The following is a 20,714-nucleotide window of genomic DNA, read 5'->3' on the forward strand; positions in this document are numbered from 1 at the left end:
TGGTTTTGCATGTCCTCCAAGCGGCATGAAGCCTAAACAATAAGGTATGTATCTGCCCGAGTTATTTTCCAGGAACTTGGAGTCAGCTGTGTCTAGTTGGAGCTCAGCTGGTTAACACTGGATAGGACCACCGACCCTCCAAACGGGCACACATGAGTGGCCACGCAGGGACCTTCTGACGCCAGAGGGTGGAAAACTCCACCCTCAGCTCGTGCTAAGCGCCTCCACTCTTGAACGTGCAGAAAGAAGCCTGTAGCCTCGTTACGCCTGCGCAGAACAACAATCACCCCCCACCTTTTCCCGGTCACCTTTCCCCACGCTCCCCACGCCTCAGACGGCCCTGCTTCTTCGTTCATTATCCCGTAATTCCCCTGAGCCCTTTGGCGGATCTGAGACTTGTTTTCCCGTCTTCTCACCCGGCTGCCTTTTAAATAAACCCTCTCTTTGCTGCAATCCGTGGCGTCTCAGCGTTTCGGCTTGCTGAGCGTCAGCCAAACATTAACCCGGTTTGGTTACAAGATGGTCACGGCAAAAGCTTAGTTTGGCATCCATTGAATTTGAGGGGCTTGTGGAACACCCAGGTGGTAACTGGATATTGAAAACTGAAGCTCAGCTGATTCTCAAAGATGCCAATTTGGGAATTATTAACATATACGTTCAGAAGATGCTCATGGGTTTTCTTTTGCTTTAAAATACAGTAAGAAGACTGAGGAAGAGAAACAAACAGGGAGTAACCTGTAGGTAATTAGAAAAGGGTTTGGAGGAGAGAGGAAAAAGGAGGGTAGAAAAGATGAGAGAGCTAAGGTAGAATTAACAGATATATTACTAATAAACTACAAAAAAAGGTGTGCCTGGAAAGTTCATGATCTTAGGGGAGAAAAAAAGAGGTGGCAGGAAGGCAGAGGTAGAAAATGTTCCTCTTAGCCACAGGGAGCATGGCCACCTCCGGCCTGAGTGAATGACGATGCATGGAGGAGGGAGACGCAGGGAAAGAAGAAAGTGTTGATCCAGCCACTTGCACCTGGGGAGCTTCCTGGGCTGGGGGTTTGTAATTTGAGGAATGTTAATATTGTGTTCCTCCTGAGTACACCATTCATTCAGTGAAGACTTGGCTATTTACCAAATCGTTTGTAAACGATTTCTGTAAAAGCAAAAGCAATGCTGCCATCCTGAATATGGCTGTAAAATCTAAGTTCGCTTACGCATAGCCACCTATGCATCCAACACAGTTTCCTCATGAAAAGCTCACAATGGCTTTTCTTTTTTTTTAACATCTTTATTGGAGTATAATTGCTTTACAATGGTGTGTCAGTTTCTGCTTTATAACAACGTGAATCAGTTATACATGTACATATGTCCCCATATCTCTTCCCTCCTGCGTCTCCCTGCCGCCCACCCTCCCTATCCCACCCCTCTAGGTGGTCACAAAGCACTGAGCTGATCTCCCTGTGCCATGCGGCTGCTTCCCACTAGCTGTCTGTTTTACACTTGGTAGTATATACAATGGCTTTTCTTGATACCCTTTGCAGAATCCCAATCTGTGAAAGCTTTTGAAGGCTGCACACAGCAGCAGGGAGAGAGAATAAGATGTCCACACAGCAGAGCTTAGGAGGGCTCCCTGCTGAACCGCCAGCTGTGGGGCAAGCAGCCAGCCAGGGAAGGTACCATTTAGGATCGGAGTGTCCCTCATTTGCCCAGCTGGTCTAGATGGGCTCAAAAAGAATTTAAATTTAACCTATTCCAAAGCACCAAATGATTATTTTAGACCATGAGACCAGACGCTATACTTTCATTATCTTTCCTGATGCCTCTAGTTTTGGCTAAGAATCAAAAGAGTTGTCAAGGTTGTCTTAAACTTTCTAAACACATATAATCCAAAGCTGCGTGTGTGAAGTGTCTCCAGAATCTTTTATTGCTGCTTTTAAAATTCCCCATAGACACTAACCCATACTGTTGCACTCAAACACATTTCTACCACAAAGATTAAAAAGTACTTAAGAATATTTTTTATTCTACTCTGTATCAAGGCCATAGACACACAAAATGTTTGGATCGCTTAAGTTATAACGTTCCATGTTTTCATAGTAAGAACAAGGACGTAAAGGATCATTTCCTGAGTTGACAGTGCAATGTAAAATTTAATCTGTAATGCTGAGCAGACATCTTACAGCATAGAAACGTGATCAAAATGATCATTTGCTTTATCATGTCATAAAACACAAGAGCTTACTGTAGAACAGCGATACAGTTTAAATGGTAAGGAACTTTGTGATTCCTAACACAAAGAATCCTGTATATACTTGTTGCCACGATTGACCTTCCAGGACAAATATCAGTAATAAAATAAGTTATGGTACAAAATAAAGTCAACAAGGTATCTATAGTGAAGAAACATTTGATTTCATTTAAGAAACTAAAACCTGGATTCTAGTTAACCTATATACAAAAATGTTCTTTTAAAAAACCCTAAGTAATCACAAATTTAGCTAAAACAGCTGAATGACGGCTCTTCATTATGCTGTAAAACTGTGGATCTCATCTTTGGAAAAGTTCAAATCATGCAACAACCTGAAAAACAAATAAAAAGCACATGTTTCTTAGGGAAGATGTTTACAAATAAACAAGATCAGAGTTTACCCTCGTAACCACAGCATTGTTTCATTTTCCCCATTTAGCATGTGTTTTCTAAAAAACACAATCATCACTTCTAAAAAATTAACAATAATTCCTTAATATCATCTAGTATCTAGTAAGTGTTCACATTTTCAATTGTCTCATAGATGCCATAATTTTTTAAAGTTTGTTTGAATCAAGATCCAATTAAAGTCTACTCACTGTGATTGGTTTCTATGTCTTTTGGGTTTGTGTTTTTTTGTTTTGTTTTGTTTTGCGGTACGCGAGCCTCTCACTGTTGTGGCCTCTCCCGTTGCGGAGCACAGGCTCCGGACGCGCAGGCTCAGCGGCCATGGCTCACGGGCCCAGTCGCTCCGCGGCATGTGGGACCTTCCCGGACCGGGGCACGAACCCGTGTCCCCTGCATCAGCAGGCGGACTCTCTCCCACTGTGCCACCAGGGAAGCCCCTCTTTTGGGTATTTTTTGATCTATAACATCCCCTCCATCTCTCTCTCTCTCTCTGTCCTTCAATTTATTTGTTGACAAAATCAGATTTTTAAGTGTTGAGTCTCCCACAGTTCTCATTTTGCTGCATCCCTGTGGTTTACTTTAATAATGTTCCTTTTTCCTTTGATCTCCCCAAATTTAATAATTGGATCGAGAGGCTTCATCAGTTACAGGTTCAATTCTTTCCGACAAGACTACTTCGTAGTGCTCTTTCATCAGGAGGCACATAATACCGGGTTGCTTCTCTTTTTGGACACTAACCACCACTGGTGATCTATGTACAGATCTACTAGTTTCATTAGGGACCGAGGTTGGTGATATTCTACTCCTATCATTCTTTATTCGTCTATCAGCTGAGGAATTCTATAAAGAATAACTTCTGCTCATCTATTATGTGGTTATCCAGTAGTATAACTCATACAGAAAAGGCAGAATAAATGCTGGTTTTCTTCCTCTTTATTCACCAGTTTTTGAAGTAAGGACTTGATCCCCTAGCATTCTATCGTAATTTTCTCCCACTGAACAGGAGAAGCAGAAATACTGCTTAAGTATAATTCAACTTGGAGAATACTGTAAATGGAGACTGAAATCTTAAAAGTAGCTCTGTTTAAAATAGTGCTGAAGGGGACTTCCCTGGCGGTCCAGTGGTTAAGGCCTCCACGTTTCCACTGCAGGGAGCATGGGTTCGACCCCTGGTTGGGGAACTAAGATCCTGCAAGCCATGTGGCATGGCCAAAAAAAAGGAGGTGGAAAAATAAATAAATAAAATGCTGCTGAAAATAATAAACATTTACTTCGTACTCACTCTTTGTAGTCACCGTGCTAAGCATTGCACCAATATTATCATTTATTCCCTCGGACAGGTGAGTGCACGAAAGCTTAGATGGTTTTGGCCCTAGGACACTTAGCTGATGATTGTAGCATGACCCTAAGTGGTGGAGCTGGGATACCAACCCAAAGTGGCAGCTTCCAGAGCTGACACGCACATTCAGACAAAACGACAGGACGGCACAGGAGTTACGAGGGCCAACGTGGTGCGGCAGGCAAGCCTCTCACTATCTGAACCCAACCTACCTTTCCGGACATACCGCCTGTCTTTTTCATAATTAAAATTAAAAATAAAATAGCAAGAGAGAAAATTACCTAGCAAATGTTAGGTTCAGTCATATACCAAACAAGGAAATGCAGGGCATTTAAGGCAGTCATATTTTAAAGTCATCTAGAAACCCAGTAGTGGCTATATGTAACCAAATATTTTAAAGTATCATTTTAGAGTTAAATAAGATCAAGGTGATTTTTAAATAAGATGGTCACTACCACTGGTTGTTCTTTGTGTGGAGTTCAACTCTTGGTCTTGGCTTATTTATATTCTAGTCTCTGGTTTTTGTCTTGCTGTTTGGCTTTCTCTCACTGTGTTATCGATTAATGCTCACCCAGTTGCAGAGAATGATGGAAGATCAAAAGCTACAATGAGATGAACACTGCTTATTATATTTTTAAAAAATTATTATATATTATGAAGCTTTGGTGGAAGAGGAGGTTGAATCTATAGTTTGAGTCCCCCAAACTATCTGGCACCAATCTCGTGAAAGCGTCCATACTACCAGCCACTACCAGAGGCCATCAAGAGCTGGCTGTGTCTGACTTTTGTGTTCACGTCTAACTCTGTGCATAATCCGGGCCTCCGACGCTTCACCTGCACGCAGATTAAACACTTTGTTATTATTTTCTTATGCTGTGACAGACTACTGAAGTGCATGTTCATATGAATAGGAAGAAATGAGAGCCACGTCAACTGCTGTTTATAGGAGGTCGTCATTTCACGGTGCTGGGATTCTCTCTCCTACCACGTTGCTACTCACTTCATTCCTTGTTCTGTAAATGGCATTGGTCCACAAATGCAGATGAGGACTTTGGACGTGTCTAAACTTCTTTTCAAAAATTCAGAAAGCAGAGCTGGTGAGATGTATCCCCGTTTGCCGTTCCATTCAGAAGTAGGTACTGAGAGAACAAATTCAAGGTCAAATCTGGAGAAAAGAAACATTTTTTAAAAGTCTATTACATTAAATACATTATGAACATGTTTCCAGTTCACTAACGCATCTTTTTCTCCCCTGGAGAACAAATGAATATATGAAGGTTGACACGCTTGCTAGCAAACCACTAGAACAGAATGTAAACAAACATTTTGCAAATACAGGTAAATCCACATTTACTAAAGATAAACTTTTGCTACAGATAAGAGAATAATTTGACATTTTCTATTGAACTCATTAGAAAGAGATCTCTGAAGGATCTCAGAGAACTCCACAGTTTTATTAATAATTCGCTTGTATAAAGCACAGTAAAGAGCAACGACCAGTGACATGTACATTTTCATCTGACTCAAACCCCTCCAATAAGTCCTTGACCCCGATAACCAACGGCCTATCTGACTTCTTACTGTTACTGTCTTCATGGCTTCAACCTTGACTTACAGTATCCCTGTGCCACACCCGATGTCACTGCTGTGAATGGCACCACAGTCCATTTGGTTGCACAAACCAGAAACCCAGGACTGATCTGCCTCACCCTCCACGTCCAAATTCTCCCCAATCCCAGCTCCTAACTCTGTGCTCTGCTTCTCTCAGCCTTCACCGCCACACCCTGCCTGTTCTCTTTCTCCTTCTGTAATGTTTCTACCACACCCCACTGTTCAGTTTCTTAGCTCAAGCATCATTTCCAGGGAAGCACTGCAGCCCCACCAGTCTGGAGTCCTTTCGTAATTACATGTGTTGTAGAAATGTTTCCCTTTTCCTCTTCTTTGTAGCCTTTCTATCAGGCTGTAAATATGTGGCCACCAAGGTGATTATTCTAGTAATGTCTCCCTTCCCCATTAGACCAGAAACTCCATGAGAGCAGGGACCATGTTTGCTTGGCTTATCACTGCACCCCTAGTGGCCATCACACAGGAGGCACTCAAACACTATGGAGTGAAACATTTCAAAGAAAAGAAAGGGTACAGAATTACGATCAGAAAGAAGCACATCAAACCAAGCCTCACAAGGGAACAACAGACCATTTCTTCCCACAGCTCTGCAATCTGTTAAGTGAACTGCTGATGAACAGCCATAGCACATTCAAAATCCTAAGCTCTACCTGCTCCCTTTGCTCCATTTCTGCAAACAGTTAGTTCTTATCATTTTCAGTAGCATCAGATCGAATGTGTTTCTACATTGTCCACTTGAGTAATACGTTAATCTCAATCTTAAGGAAACGCTGAAGCGAATAATTTCTCTCGCGAGGTGGCCCTGGGAGCCAAACATCAGAACAGAAGCAAGACATGGCTGGAGCTGTGGTCCTCGCCTGGCTGGGCTGCAGCTGGGTGAACGCTCCCAAGAGCGGACGGGCCAGCACAAGCTTACAGACCAGCTCAGGGCGCCAGCCGGGGCTACAGAACCCGTCCCAGCTCTCACCAGACCCAGCCTCTAGGGCTTGTAGGTCCATCTGTGGAACAAGGTGGGAAAACTATATGCTCTCTTACAATTCTAATATTCTGATTTTATATTTAAAATCCCAACAGAGACGTGTTTTATTTCTTGCCTTCAAGGTTCCCATTTCACTTTAGCAGCAATAGGAATCCACCCTATATAAAACAGTACCCCGAATACTCTCTTTTACTAGCATGTTTTCCTTCCCAGCACTTATCATTAAGATAGCGTTACGTAATTCTGGAATGTGATGTTTGTTTGCTGCTCCATGAGGCCAGAGTCCTGGCCTGTCTTGTTCATACTGTATCCAGATCTAGCTTGAGGCAAGTGTGCAAAAAATACTTGATGAATGAAAAAAGGAATTTATTTAACAAGAAGCCATATTGGTTAAAAATAAACACTATACTCAGAAGAACAAAGCCATATGCTGGCATCTATGAAATTACATATAAAAATGTACGTGAATTTGTAAGGGCATTTTTCTGGGAAGAAGGTCTATAACTTTTCATCAGATTATCAAAGGGGACCCAAAAGCAGCTGTGGAACCACTATGTTAAGACATTTCTAATTATACATAGACAATGCAATAAAATATAGCAACTGCCTTGTTAAATTACAAATAAAAGATAGTCTCCTCTGCCTCTATTTCCAATCAGCCTGTCACTGGAATAAAACTGCTGAGATATATAAATCAATACTGGCGTCCTTTGTCATCTGAATAAAAATCTTAATTTTCCTTTAGTGAGATGCTTTAAAAAGAAAAAAAAAAGCCTAATCAGTGGCATGCTTTCTGCAGGCATCTACTAAAGGGTGAAAAATAACTGTGATCCTTACATAAATGGTATAAATTCCTCATGTATTTTGTATTTATTCACATATTGGTCCCCCGGGTATACCTTTGGGTCTCTCAGTGGAAAACGTGACCAGGTGGCATGGATGCAATTTTCAGGGGATTGTAAGGAGGATGCTCTCCTGTTTCTCTTCTCCTTCACAGCCCTGGAAAAGAGCTTTCACTGGAGCGGGAGCAATCCCAAGGTAAGACTCAAGAATACATGAATGAAGGGCTTTTTATACCATATCAGGATACAGATGGTTACTGTGGATGGTTGCTTCTGAATTTTTCTGAAGGGCAACTTACTGTCTGAAGCATTTACAGCCTTGAGGCATGAGGGGACGCACTGGCAAATGTCCTGAAACTCCTTTCTGCCCTATGATTTCAGAAGTGCCAGAAAGGACTGGGACTCTTGAAAAGGTTACCTGAAAATAAATTTCGAGAATCCATAAAGTGCAAAGCAACATGAGAGACAGAGAGAGAGAGAGAGAGAGAGAGAATGAGAGAGGGAGAGGCCTGCTTCTGATGAATGCCTATGAGGTCTAAATGTCAATGGAAGTAAACAAGCTTGTCCAAAACAAATTACTTTAAAGTAGGCTGATAAATGACCTGAGATTAAAAAATCTTGAAATATAAACGTATGCATTCAGTCTAAACCATATGCAGAGCCTGAAGTCATTCAACAGCGTACTCCCTCCTCCTCCAGGCAGTCAGCTTCCCAGACCCACTCCTTCCTATTTCTTAAACAAACATACATAGCCCTGCCTTCCCAATTTTACTGCCACAACTCCAGGTCCGGCCCTTCTATCTCTTGTCTAAGATGCTACTCTAATAAGCTTACCCTCAACTATCTGGCATATCCTTGTTATACTAGTTCTCCTAAAAACCCAGATCCAATCTCACAACTTCTTTGCTAAAGCTTCAGTGGCTTCTCACTGCCCACAAAGTAGTACTTCAGAGTATTTGGGGCCCCAGCTTTTCCTGGTTTCTCTAGCTAAAGAAAAATACTAGAATCTGCAGAAAAACTTGCTATTTGCTCATGGGAAACACAGCTCACAAAATAAATAGCTACGGGTTAAAAATATTTCTCAAAACGAATCTGATTAAACACGTGTGCTCCTCCAAATGTTAGTGGTTGTCCATGAAAACAAAAGGCTAACCTGGCAAATACGTTTGGGACTACTGGGTTAAGAGAAGTTAAATAGATTTGTTTAGAATTTCTCAAAGCCTTGAATATGCTAAGTTAATATTAAACTTCAAGAAGATAACATAGTATACATTATTTCTCAAACTTATTTAATCATAGAGCCCTTTAGGGGGAACACATAAATATTTCAAGGAACACATTCCAAGAAACACACCCCTGGGACTTCCCTGGTGGCACAGCGGTTAAGAATCCGCCTGCCAATGCAGGGGACATGGGTTCAATCCCTGGTCCGGGAAGATCCCACATGCCACGGAGCAACGAAGCCCGTGTGACATAACTACTGGGCCTGCGCTCTAGAGCCCACGAGCCACAAGTGCTGAAGCCCACATGCCCTAGGGCCTGTGTGCCGCAACTACTGAGCCTGCGTGCTACAACTACCGAAGCCCACGTGCCTACAGCCCATGTTCCGCAACAAGAGAAGCCACCGCAATGAAGAGTAGCCTCTGCTCGCCGCAACTAGAGAAAGGTCACACGCAGCAACGAAGACCCAATGCAGCCAAAACATAAATAAACTTTAAAAAAAAAAAAAAACACTGGGAACTGTATTCAATACCTTGTAATAACCTATAATGGAAAATAAACTAAAAAATATATATCTGAATCAATTTGCTGTTCATCTGAAACTAACACAATATTGTAAATCAACTATACTTCAGTAAAAAAGAAAATCCAAAAAAACACCACCCCTGGAGGAACATCTGGGAGGAACAGAGAGTGATACAGGGTCCAGATTAGGGGCCCACATATCTGAGTTGCCTCACAGGCTGGGGAAAAAGAAAGGCGTTCAAGCACCTTGTTTAACTTACTTGTGCTTCTGGAATCACTGGATTTTGCTGTCTTAAATGGGACTTACACATTGTTGGTCCCCAAACTGATACCAGAATATAGAAAAACCTTTACCTTCGAGAGGCTATTGTCAAAGTGGATCAATAGGCCTTGGTACACTTTGACTTAGTGATTCTTCTGGTGAATCTTTATCCTGCATAGTTAGAGAGGTACAGAAAAATTTGTACTCGCTATGTCAAACAGTAGAGGGTTGGTTAAACAAATTATGGTATGAACTCAATGGCCAAATACAATGCAGCTATTAAAAATCATGGTGTAGTGTGAGTTTTCCCAACTAGCGCTACTGGCAGTTTGGGCAGGATAATTCTTTGCTGTCCTGTGCTGTCTTGTGCACTGGAGGCTCTTAACAGCATTCTCGTAGGCTCTTAGCAGTCTCTACCCACTAGGTGCCAGGGGAACCCCTTCCATCAGTTGTTACAATCAAAAACGTTTCAAGACATAAATGTCCCCTAGGGTGTCAGGGTGTCGGGCGGGGAGAAACAGAATCACTCCAGGTCGAGAGCCACAGGTTGAGAGTATTCTATACATAGAATACACACAATTCACTAAAAATGTAGTTATAGAAAGTATAGTCAGTATGGCCACATTATTTAAAAATACAAAACAAAAATAATGTGTGCATTTAAGTGTATAAGTGCGTGCATGTGTGTATGTATGTGTGTGTCTGTGAGAGAGAGAGGGAGAGAAAGAGCAAGAAAGAGAATGGAAGGATACAAACCATAATGTTGTTCCTTAGGTGGTAAGATTATGGGTGATCTTTTCCCTTATATATTTTTCTATACAAATATGTATTAATTTTATAAACGGGAAAATCAGCAAATCATCAAATTCTACTATTTATAGAAAAGAATATGCTACTAACTTTACGAAAATAAGGTTATTATCTTCAAACATGACTGCTTTGAAAGGGAAGGGAAATACTTATTCTATTTATATATTACAAAATGCCATCCAGAAGTCAATCTCACTGTCAAACTGTCCTGCACCTCAAAAAGAATTCTGCAAAAGCAGAGAACGCAGAGCGGGTGCGTTCTACTGGGGGAGGGGGGAGTACCAGCGTGTAAGACTGAGTCAACCAGGCCTCACAACACTGCTCAGTAGTGGAGACGGAGATAAGTGAAATTTAATTTGAATTTCCGTTTACAAAGTAATTAGCTACACCTGCTGCTGTACATATTTACCTTCTACTGGAGTTAACAGTCAAGTGTAATAAACATTTGGATAAAATTCAGGCAAGCCAACTTTTTTTTTTCCGTTGAAATTTTATGCTTAATGACATGAAAACTGAATAGAAACAGAAACATCCTGAAAGAGTACAAATGCTCTACCTATTTTCGGCAATTCTGTTAAGTTTAGCAACATGGGAAAATGAAGAGATCCGTTCCCTGGATTGCATGAGAAGATAAGCCAACACAATATCCTGTTCCCTGTTATACCCCCATACAGGCACCTGGGAGACGCTCACAGGAAATTGATGAGTAAATGAATGCTACAAATATGCTAATTCTGGGCGAGGCACCCACATCTGCTACCTCATGGCCCCCACTCCCAAACAACCCTATGACAGATGGAAAAACTGAAACTCCCTCAGATCAAGTGACTTGCCCGAGGTCACAGGTTAATAAGTTTCCATCATACAACAATGTTTCAAAGAATTTCCTTTGCCAACTGTGTTATTTGGATAAACTCTGAGGACAAGCACAGCATGCTTGCTGAAAATGAAAATATTAGATAATATATCAGTCTCAGTATACATTTTTCCTATCCCTCCTTGTTCCCCAAAGGATTGAATGGAAAGCTGTGTCCTAATCCTACAGAGAGTAAGGTATTTCATTTGTTTTAACTATAGAACTTATTTTTTTAATAGTCACAATCCCATAATAATTTAACCAAGGAGATGTGTTCAAGTTTCACATTCTGCCGTCAGAAACTTTATTACTAAAACGAGCAGTGACATAGGAGAGTCAAGATGTAGGAAACGGTGGTTTAACAGATTAAAAAAATTAAGCCTTAAATGTTAACTAAATGACAGATGTGACAAATTAAAACTACCTTATATTAAATTTCAACTTTCACTTTCCTTCTATGTATGGGACTCAACAATTATGCTCTGAATGAACAGTACTACCGAGAGCCATCAGTAAACCTTTAAGGCTAGGTTTCTCCTCTATCTGCATAAAACCTGAGAATATGGAAGGTTCCTGACAAATGTTCCAAAGCCATGTACATACACAAGGCCTCTGTGTTTCCCACTGAGGGTCTGACCCCAAGGCCTTTGCGTTTTCCAGGGAGGGTCTGACCCTGAGTCTCCAGGGGGGCACAGATTATCCGACGCTGGAAGTCAGTGCCAGTAGAGGGCCCCCAGCAAGGAGACTGTACCTCCAGAAAGTGGAAGGAAAGGGAGGGAGCAGAGAGCGCACAGTAGCGGGAGGAGGCGGGTGAGAGCAGGGAGAGCGCGAGCGAGCAGAAAAGAGAGGATAAAGGCAGGCCAGAGGCAAAACACTCACTCCTCCCAGCACACTGGAGCGTCTCACTCACTTAGAGCCAGTCATCCAGAAGTGAAAAAGAAGGGGCCTTTCCTCATCCTCAGTCCTGCAGCCTATGCAATTCCAGCAACCCAAATTATGTGGACCAAGCAAGATAAAACAAAACACACAGGGGACGTTGTTAAAGGGCACTTCATGTTCAGAAGCTGTCAACACATGCCTTTCTACCAATTCTTTCTCTTTTTTTTAAATTTTTTAAAACTTTTTATTTTACATTGGAGTATAGTTGATTAACAACGTTGTGTTAGTTACAGGTGTAAACAAAGTGATTCAGTTATACGTATACACATTACTTCTTATGTCGAGTTTAACATCAATGGATAGACTAAGAGTACAATGTCTGTTTGCTGAAATAATAGTAAATAAATTTTTTTTGTACAAGCAAACTATCTTGAAGAATACTATGTCCCAAAACTGCCAGAAATACTTTTTTAAAAAAACCTAGGTAAAAAAGTGTAGCTACGTCTGCTTAAAGTCTTTTAAATGCTTGTTTAGGAAACAGGAGCTCAAACCGTCAATACAAGAACACATGTATACAGAGGTCCTTCATAACAGCAACCCAAACATCTGAGGCAGGGCTTCACAATTTCCAAGCATTTGCACTATCTTCTCTAGTCCTCACAACAGGCTTATGAAGTAAATAGGAAAGATGTCATTATTCTATTTTGAAAATAAAGGGACAGGCCCACAGAGCTACGTAATTTTTGAATACAGTTTCAAGCTAGTAAAGGGTAGACTGAAAACCAGAATTTAGGTCTTTAGGCTTTTTGATAAATGCTGCTTCCGATTTTCTACTTTGAAAATTAGTGAAAAAGACACTTGAAAAACCCAGGAATTTCTATTTCTTTGCCGTGCAACTACTTAAGTATAGCACATATTCTTAGGTTTATGTTTTAAGTATGTGAGAAAACACTTCGATGATTAAATCCAGGTCGTCCTTCACTTGTGCAAATTATTTACTAAAAGAGAAAGAGGGGGAGGATGGGAGACAACAGGGAGGAAAAGACTAGAAGGAACCACGGCATCACCTTAGTGAGGATGTTCAGAAAATAATCAGAAGAACCTGGAGCCCCTGGGACAGCTGGATTTCTGAGGTCTTTAACTTTTAAAATGTCTAGAACTTTATCTCCACCACACTGTCATAAACATAAATACTTACGTCAGATATTTTGTATGACTTATGAAGTTCTGCAATTCTTAGAAATAGTTTTTAATGATTACAAAAATGCTTCAGAAATATGACAGCTTGTCCAATTCACTCTTCTTCTGAAAATTTTGTTTTGAATTTCCAACTGCTTTCATATCTCTTTAGGGGAGATGGGGCGTATGCATGGTTAAATTATCTCACTTCCTTGGACTGTGCTAGGGCTCTTTTTTCAATGAAACAAATTGCCACCTTGCTGTCCTTGCTGCCTCATTTTACCACTGAATTCAGCCTGACTCAGACTTTTTTCTATTACCTATACCAGCATTTCCCAAAGTGTGTACTGAGGACCACTAGTGATATTTAATACGTGTTAATGTGAATGAAAAAAAATGAAGAGAATCTTGCTAAACAATGCAGAAGGAATCCCCTTCTTGGAAAGTCACAATGGAAACTGGCATAGTAAACGCTCTAAGAAATCCTGTAGTAAAAAAACATGTTTATTTTTGCTTAACCTACCTCACCAGATTTATTTGATCTGTCCCCATTATAACAAGAAAATCTTGAATTACCAAATTGGCTACACTGGATCATTTTCAATGAAACCTAACTCAGTATACACAACATAACATAAACATAAAGCCCAGTATATATTTTATTGATACACATTTGATGTCACATTGACCTTATCAAACTATTTCTTTGGGAGAGGTGTACTAACATTACTTACATTTAGTTTTTTGTTTTTTTTTTAAGAGAATTAGTGATTATTTTTGTTTGAAGGAGTTTCCTGGTCAGTTAAAAACTCCAGCCAAACGAGGCAGGGTATCAACTGACTAAACCTGTATGAATATTTAAAAACAGAGCTAATACCACTTTTATACCTTTTATCCTTAAATGCTAATTTCTCCAATTGGCTTCTCCAAATTATGTCATCCTCTGTTTTATTGAAGAACATCAGCTTCACTTTCCTTAAAAGAAAAAACAACAACAACTCAAAAAGTACTATTTCGATTATAGAATTAAAATTATGCATGAATGGAAAGTCTAAAAGTGAACTAGCATGAATGTTTTTTTAGTGCCAATTAGGTAACCAAAAATATCAAAAATAAAGGAATCAAGTAAATAAAACAGCTTGGAGTGGAGGAAGAAGAGTGAGAAATGACGACTGAGGGATAACATGTCTGTTGAGGTCCACTAAGTATTTAATCAATTTAGAATACCTTCTACTAATCTAGCAGTCTTACAAGGGGTAGTAATTAAAGACAAAATGACATACCTGAGACTGCGTATATGAGTCAAAGCATAACTCAGTACTTTAACCATTGGTGTGAAGCCTGTTCCCGCTGCCAATAAAAAGAGATCTTCCAAGTCTTGGAACTGGGATATTTTTAAATTGCCCTCGGGATTGCTTACAGAAACATAATCTCCTAAACAATGAAATATACATAAAATCAGGAAAAAAAAATGAGACCGTTAACCTAGCTGAATTAAGAACACGAGGAGAAACAGGTTGCATAATTATCAGCCTACATCTCAGTTTTTAAGGAATGTAAGGGGTTTTGAGAATACTCATTAGGCTCCCAAGTATGTCATTATACTCAAATTATCATTATAATCAAATTAATAATGAGATTTCATTATACTCCTTTCCCAATATTATTTTCCCAAATCAACTGGAGTCTCTAACATACAAACTATTGCCAAATATTTAACTACAAATTATCAATAAAGGTTTGATTGCTAAACTAAAACTAGGCACTTCAAAAGCAGAGTCCGAGTATACCTGTCTTGCACAGTATAGGGCGGAAAATACACATTCACTACTTACATACTGATTCTTAACCACAGTAATAAGCGTAGTAGGAGAGAAAATTGAAATGGAAATGTATTCTAATATCTTATGTTGTTAGTAAAAGTGCTAACTTTGCCTCCATCAAATCTCTGAAAATACCTATCAATTAAAACAAGAGCTGTTCTGCATTTAATTCCCATAAAGACAAAGCACGATCAGAAACTGTACTTGGGGCATGCTACTTCCAAATTTTCAATCAAACAGTTGAATAAACCCATTTCTGCTATGCAGTTGATATAATCGCTATGTACCACTCATATAAGAGAACTGTCTTTAGGACATTTCAGAAATTTTCAATGTAACTTTAAAAATACAAAATAAAGCTGACCATATTTTAAAAACAATTTCAAATGGTCTGGTTTATTTTTAAATGTTTGGATGCTCATAATTTTTCCCTTTTTTTGTCCATGGCAGGAGAGTAAGAATGTTGTAGTAATTGATGAGTTAAACATTAGAAAGTAACAGAAGCTCCTTGGTTATAGTTTGAAAGGGACCATAAGATCAGACATCCTCAGGAAAAAGTCAGCTGGTTGTTTACTAAAGCAGCCTCACAGAATGATATTAACTTGATAACTTTTGTCCACAGTCCAGTCCTTCCAATGTCATAAAATTGATTAGACTCAGGCAAGGACTTGATGCTAATGAGGTTCACAAGAGATTAAAGCACACATGCCAGAATGGCAATGGATTTTCAGCCTGACTACCTGCATCTAGTGACCTGAGCATTACATGCCCCATCCAGCGCATCTCATTCCCAGTACTGGAAGACCAAATATTTGGAACATTTGGCGGGGCAAAACAATCGTTTATAAGTTACTTGATGAACATGGAATTGAAACAAAGAAGTGGATAATTTTATAGGGTAGCTCACATAAGCTATAATGAGGCTTCATGAGTTATCACTGCTCTCATGAAGGCATCTCATTCCCAGTATTGGAAGGGCATCTCCAGGGCATCTCATTCCCAGTATTGGAAGACCAGACCAGGGCATCTCATTCCCAGTATTGGAAGACCAAATATTTGGAACATTTGGAAGGGCAAAATCATCGTTTAAAAGTTGCTTGATGAACATGGAATTGAAACAAAGAAGTGGATAATTTTATAGGGTAGCTCACATAGGCCATATTGAGGCTTCATGAGTTATCACTGCTCTAATGAAGGCATCTCATTCCCAGTATTGGAAGACCAAACATTTGGAACATTTGGAAGGGCAAAATCATCGTTTAAAAGTTGCTTGATGAACATGGAATTGAAACAAAGAAGTGGATAATTTTATAGGGTAGCTCACATAGGCCATATTGAGACTTCATGAGTTACCACTGCCATGCCAGTGTACAACCCTCTAGGTGGCACCACTATCTGTGCCATGACTAGTTCCCCTAGATGAAGTTGAAAAAACACTGATCTTGCTATTTTGGCTTTCCTTTCCCATGCTCTATGCTGACTGTCCACCCTGCTCTCTGCTACACGATCTCTATGGATAGGTTATAATACCATCAGTTAAGTTTCCAGCTGCTATATTACAATCATGTTGTCAGTCCTTCGCAAGGTGATATCACCTTCACTAGATCTGTAGGTATTCCAAAATTCGTTAGGTTCACATTTATGTCCAATATTTTGATTTATGTAACCAAAGATGACTCATCACATCTATTATATGTGGACTGCTGAGCTTAACTTTCAGAGAGCAGCAAATTTTCTCTATTTCCAAATTTTCGTGATCTACTTCACTCGATATTACTGCTAATACTGTCTTAAAAGGGGAAGAGCTCTTTTATTGTTACGCAAAAGGCAGTGAAAAGTTGAAGACACAGAAAAAGGAGTAGAAACAGGAAGGGGGGCGGTCTCTAAATATTAGTAGATTTCCTTATAGTCCCTTTATTAATTCTCTCAAAGTACTTTTATTGAGAGCCTGTTATGCGCTAACTGCCCTGCTGGGTATGGAAAATACAAAGATAAGACATATCTATCCTTAAACTCAAAATCCTGTAAAGAAGGAATATTATTTATTCTTATCCTAGATCAATGAACAAAGTGTTAGTTACCGAGGGGTTCAGAAGAGGGGGGAGGCTTCATAAAGTAAGTGATATTTTAAAAAAATATTTTTAAAAAGGTACTTGACAGGTAGAGAGAGGCATTCTAAAAAACTCAAGCACCTAAGAATGAGGATGACAAACCTCTGGACTAACTGATTAAGTCCTCTTCGTGACCTGCAAAGACTTGGATGCTTTTTCCAGCTTCACCTCTCACCATACAAAATCCTTGTGCTACTCAGGTAATGGAGACCCATCCAAGGCGTCAAAGCTGCAGAGCAACATGACTAAATCTATCACCAAGGCAGTATGGAAAAAGAACTGGAAAATGCAGATTAATAGAAAGATACCAGTTAGAGGCAACTGAGAGAGACCAATTACAGATTAAGAGAGAAATGATGAAGGCTTGATCTAAGAAGGTGGCAGAAGGGATAGAAAAGAAAGATTAAAAAGTCACTGAGAGGTAGACTCAATAAAACTTACTGACTGACTGGATTGGGAAGGAGAAAATGGGAAGACGCAGCGATGACTCGAGTCTCCAGATTGGGTCGAGGATGAACAGTGATGCTGCGAATAACAGATGAGGAATATGGAAGCAAGGATAGGTTGGTGGGACTAAGAGAACACGACTTTGGCCACAGACATGATGAGTTTAAGATATCTGACAGACTCCCACAGGGAAATAACTAAAAGAAACTGTAACATGTGATCCAATCCAGAACACAATCTAGGTTAAAAAATATATATACTAACCAATCTGAAGATGATCAAGCTCTGGTGTGAAGAGTCCAGCAGGGTAGATTTTGATCAAAAAGTAGATGTATTTATTGTTGGGAAGAACTGGTTCCTTGAACTCTGAGAATAAGGAATCAGATACGGGTGTATATGGCTTCACAATTTCAGTACCTGAAAAAAGTCACAACAAAGAAATTCAAATCTAAAAATCTAAATGAAGATGAAGCATACAAATTTTATGATGCTATCAGTATATATTTAAAACTGTACACTTAATGTGAACTTAATTCTATGTTCTATATGTATGTAGTACATGTATATATACCCTAAACCTATCTGTGCTGAGATAATTTTAACAAATCAGTAATCTACCCATAATATAAATAATCTGTTTTTATTAAGTGTGGCATAAGGTGATGGGGTTTTATGTTAATAAACTTAGACAACCATCTACACCATCAACATGTAAGCTTTGTAATAGGCTACAACAAAAATGGCATTAAAAGTTTACACAGAGATGTGAGAAGGTACTTACATAATAATTTAAATTATACACCAAATTTTTAAAAGATTTTATTTTATTTATTTATTTTTGGCCTCACCACACGGCATGCGGGATCTTAGTTCTCTGATCAGGGATCAAACCCGTGCCCCCTGAAGTGGAAGCATGCAGTCTTAACCACTGGACCACCAGGGAAGTCCCTATTTACCAAATTTTTAACAATGGATACCAATGGCCAGTGGGATCATTTGCGTTCCAGGAAGGGAAGAATTTCACTTTTTACTTTATATATTTTGAATTGTTTTAACAATTTAATATTTTATATATTACTTTGGTCACTGAAAAGAATGTTAATCCAACTACTTCTAAGAATATAATAATAAAAAACAGGGTAAAATTAATAAGTCATATTTTAGCCAGCCAAATTCCAAAGAAAGAGGAGTCACAACATATTTGAAAGACCAACATTTTATACATGTTTCCATCACATATACAAAAATTAATCTATATGTAAATTATAATACATTGACAATAACCACACTGGGGAAGATACCAGCTATTGAATGATAACTTGGCATTAGTGATGATGAAGAGAAAAACTGAACAGTGCCATCATAATAAACCATAGTCACCAAATCCTGGCTGGTAGTCTGTGAGGCTGATTGCTGGAAAGGCTAGGAGTGTCATCTTCTGCAGTTTCAAAAGACTAAGAAGATGTCAGACATCGGTAAGAAAGGTATTTAAAACAAGTAAATGAGGTAATTGCAGGACGAAAATGAGGGAAAAAGAATTGACACAGTAAGGAGTGTGTTTGCAGAGCTTCTTATACTAGCGGCACATGCCAGGAAATCATTTATAATCATCCACTCATTTTCAGTTTTATAAATTCAACTTCATAAACGACAGACCCGTAAGCGGCAAAATAAGAGACGTTAGTGTGTGTTTCTGGCAGCTGTCTTCACGGAAGACCATCTGTGTGCTCCCTCACCTCTTTCCTTTAAGGCTTTGTTAGTAATAAATTACAGTGCTGGTGGCACTACCTCTGTGACTAGTGATAATTTCTTTGTTCATACAATGATGCAGCACAGCTATAGTTCCCACATGTAGGATCACTGCATCCACAAACCTAGAATCTGGCTATCACTAAGTCTAGCTGCCCATAAACATTTTATTAATAACCTAAATGGGCGCTTCCTCGAGAGATTAGTACTGACTCCGAACTGCTTATCAAAGAAGAAAATGTTTCCGCAAAGCCTCTGCTTGCCTTACCTGTAATAGTTAGCTTGAAGTAAACATGTAGCCCAGTTGGCACCTGAAGATGTGTGCTTGGTGGCAGCATCAAGCAGAAAAGCTTCGTATCATGAGTCACGTCTTCCTTGGAAATTAACTGGCACTTTCTGTAGTACAAACCTAGAAAGTGATTCATTTTCTCTTAGTGAGGAATAAATTAAATAAGCAGTACTCTCAGACCTACCACGCAAAAACACAGGCTCAGCTTTTGCTCTTTAGGGAGCTTGAGTTTCACTAACAGGCCTGTGACATTTAAAAAATTTGTCAGTAATTTGAAAATCTTATAGTGTTAGTTTTCTCCATTTTATTTCCTGCGATATCCATTTTCTAAAACCTGTAAGTACTTCTGTAATTTGAAAAATAAGCTCTATAAAATGAGTGTTATTTTCTCATGTCTGTTGTTATAGCATGTTAAAACCATTACAGCCTAAGAAATTAAAGTCTAGTTTATTTCTTCTTAAATTTACTTTTAAAAATAATTCCATCCTTTAAGCCTATAACAGCTACATAATTAAATTGTAGATGTGAAAAATATTTGATAATCAACAAACTCATTCTAAATTCTTTTCTTACAGAATGGAAAAGTCCGGAAACTCAAATATTTAAGGTTTAACAATACCAGCACTATTCAATAACTTAGAAATATTTCTTTGATAAAGGCAGGAAAAATACATTCTTGTGTCTCTATATATGTGTATTATATATACACAAACAAAATTCATATGTATATGAATTATAGAACATTTCAATGGTCAAAAAATGATTAAAACAAAAAATAAACTTAGGTTTAAGGGTGTAAGTTCTGATTATCTGGAAAATTAATTTAAGTGAAAAACCGAAGATGCCAAGTTTGTGGTACTAAAATACAAATAAACGAAAGGAATCAAGTATTTCTATAAATACGGGAAATATTTGAAATTAATACCCTAAGCTCAGGAAATATTATTTGTATACAGAGCAAAATAATACCACTTGGATTGGAAGATCTTGTTACAGAAGTTCTGAAAGCATGAATATTTTCACTTGTAAATTTTCTTTCGGATGTAAACAGCATGCCAGAGTAGACTTTGTTTCATAATTTCCTCTCTTTATAAAATAGCATTTACAGAGATGTCAGGAATTAATCCTAATAA

General features: G+C 39.0%; 1 protein-coding gene across 1 annotated transcript in view; it reads right to left on the minus strand.

Moving 5' to 3' along the window:
- Positions 1–1,983: 1,983 nt before the first annotated feature.
- Positions 1,984–20,714, minus strand: part of CYB5R4 (cytochrome b5 reductase 4) — an 84,487-nt gene continuing 65,756 nt past the window's right edge. The window contains exons 11-16 of the mRNA XM_065888853.1: positions 19,561–19,701; positions 17,808–17,960; positions 14,446–14,596; positions 14,051–14,137; positions 4,984–5,148; positions 1,984–2,568 (exon numbers count right to left, since the gene is read on the minus strand). Of these exons, the coding sequence (XP_065744925.1) occupies positions 2,514–2,568; positions 4,984–5,148; positions 14,051–14,137; positions 14,446–14,596; positions 17,808–17,960; positions 19,561–19,701 (752 nt within the window). The 3' untranslated portion in view covers positions 1,984–2,513. The remainder of the gene's footprint in view (positions 2,569–4,983; positions 5,149–14,050; positions 14,138–14,445; positions 14,597–17,807; positions 17,961–19,560; positions 19,702–20,714) is intronic.

This window comes from Phocoena phocoena, chromosome 12 (assembly GCF_963924675.1).
Source record: "Phocoena phocoena chromosome 12, mPhoPho1.1, whole genome shotgun sequence".
Lineage (NCBI taxonomy): Eukaryota > Metazoa > Chordata > Mammalia > Artiodactyla > Phocoenidae > Phocoena > Phocoena phocoena.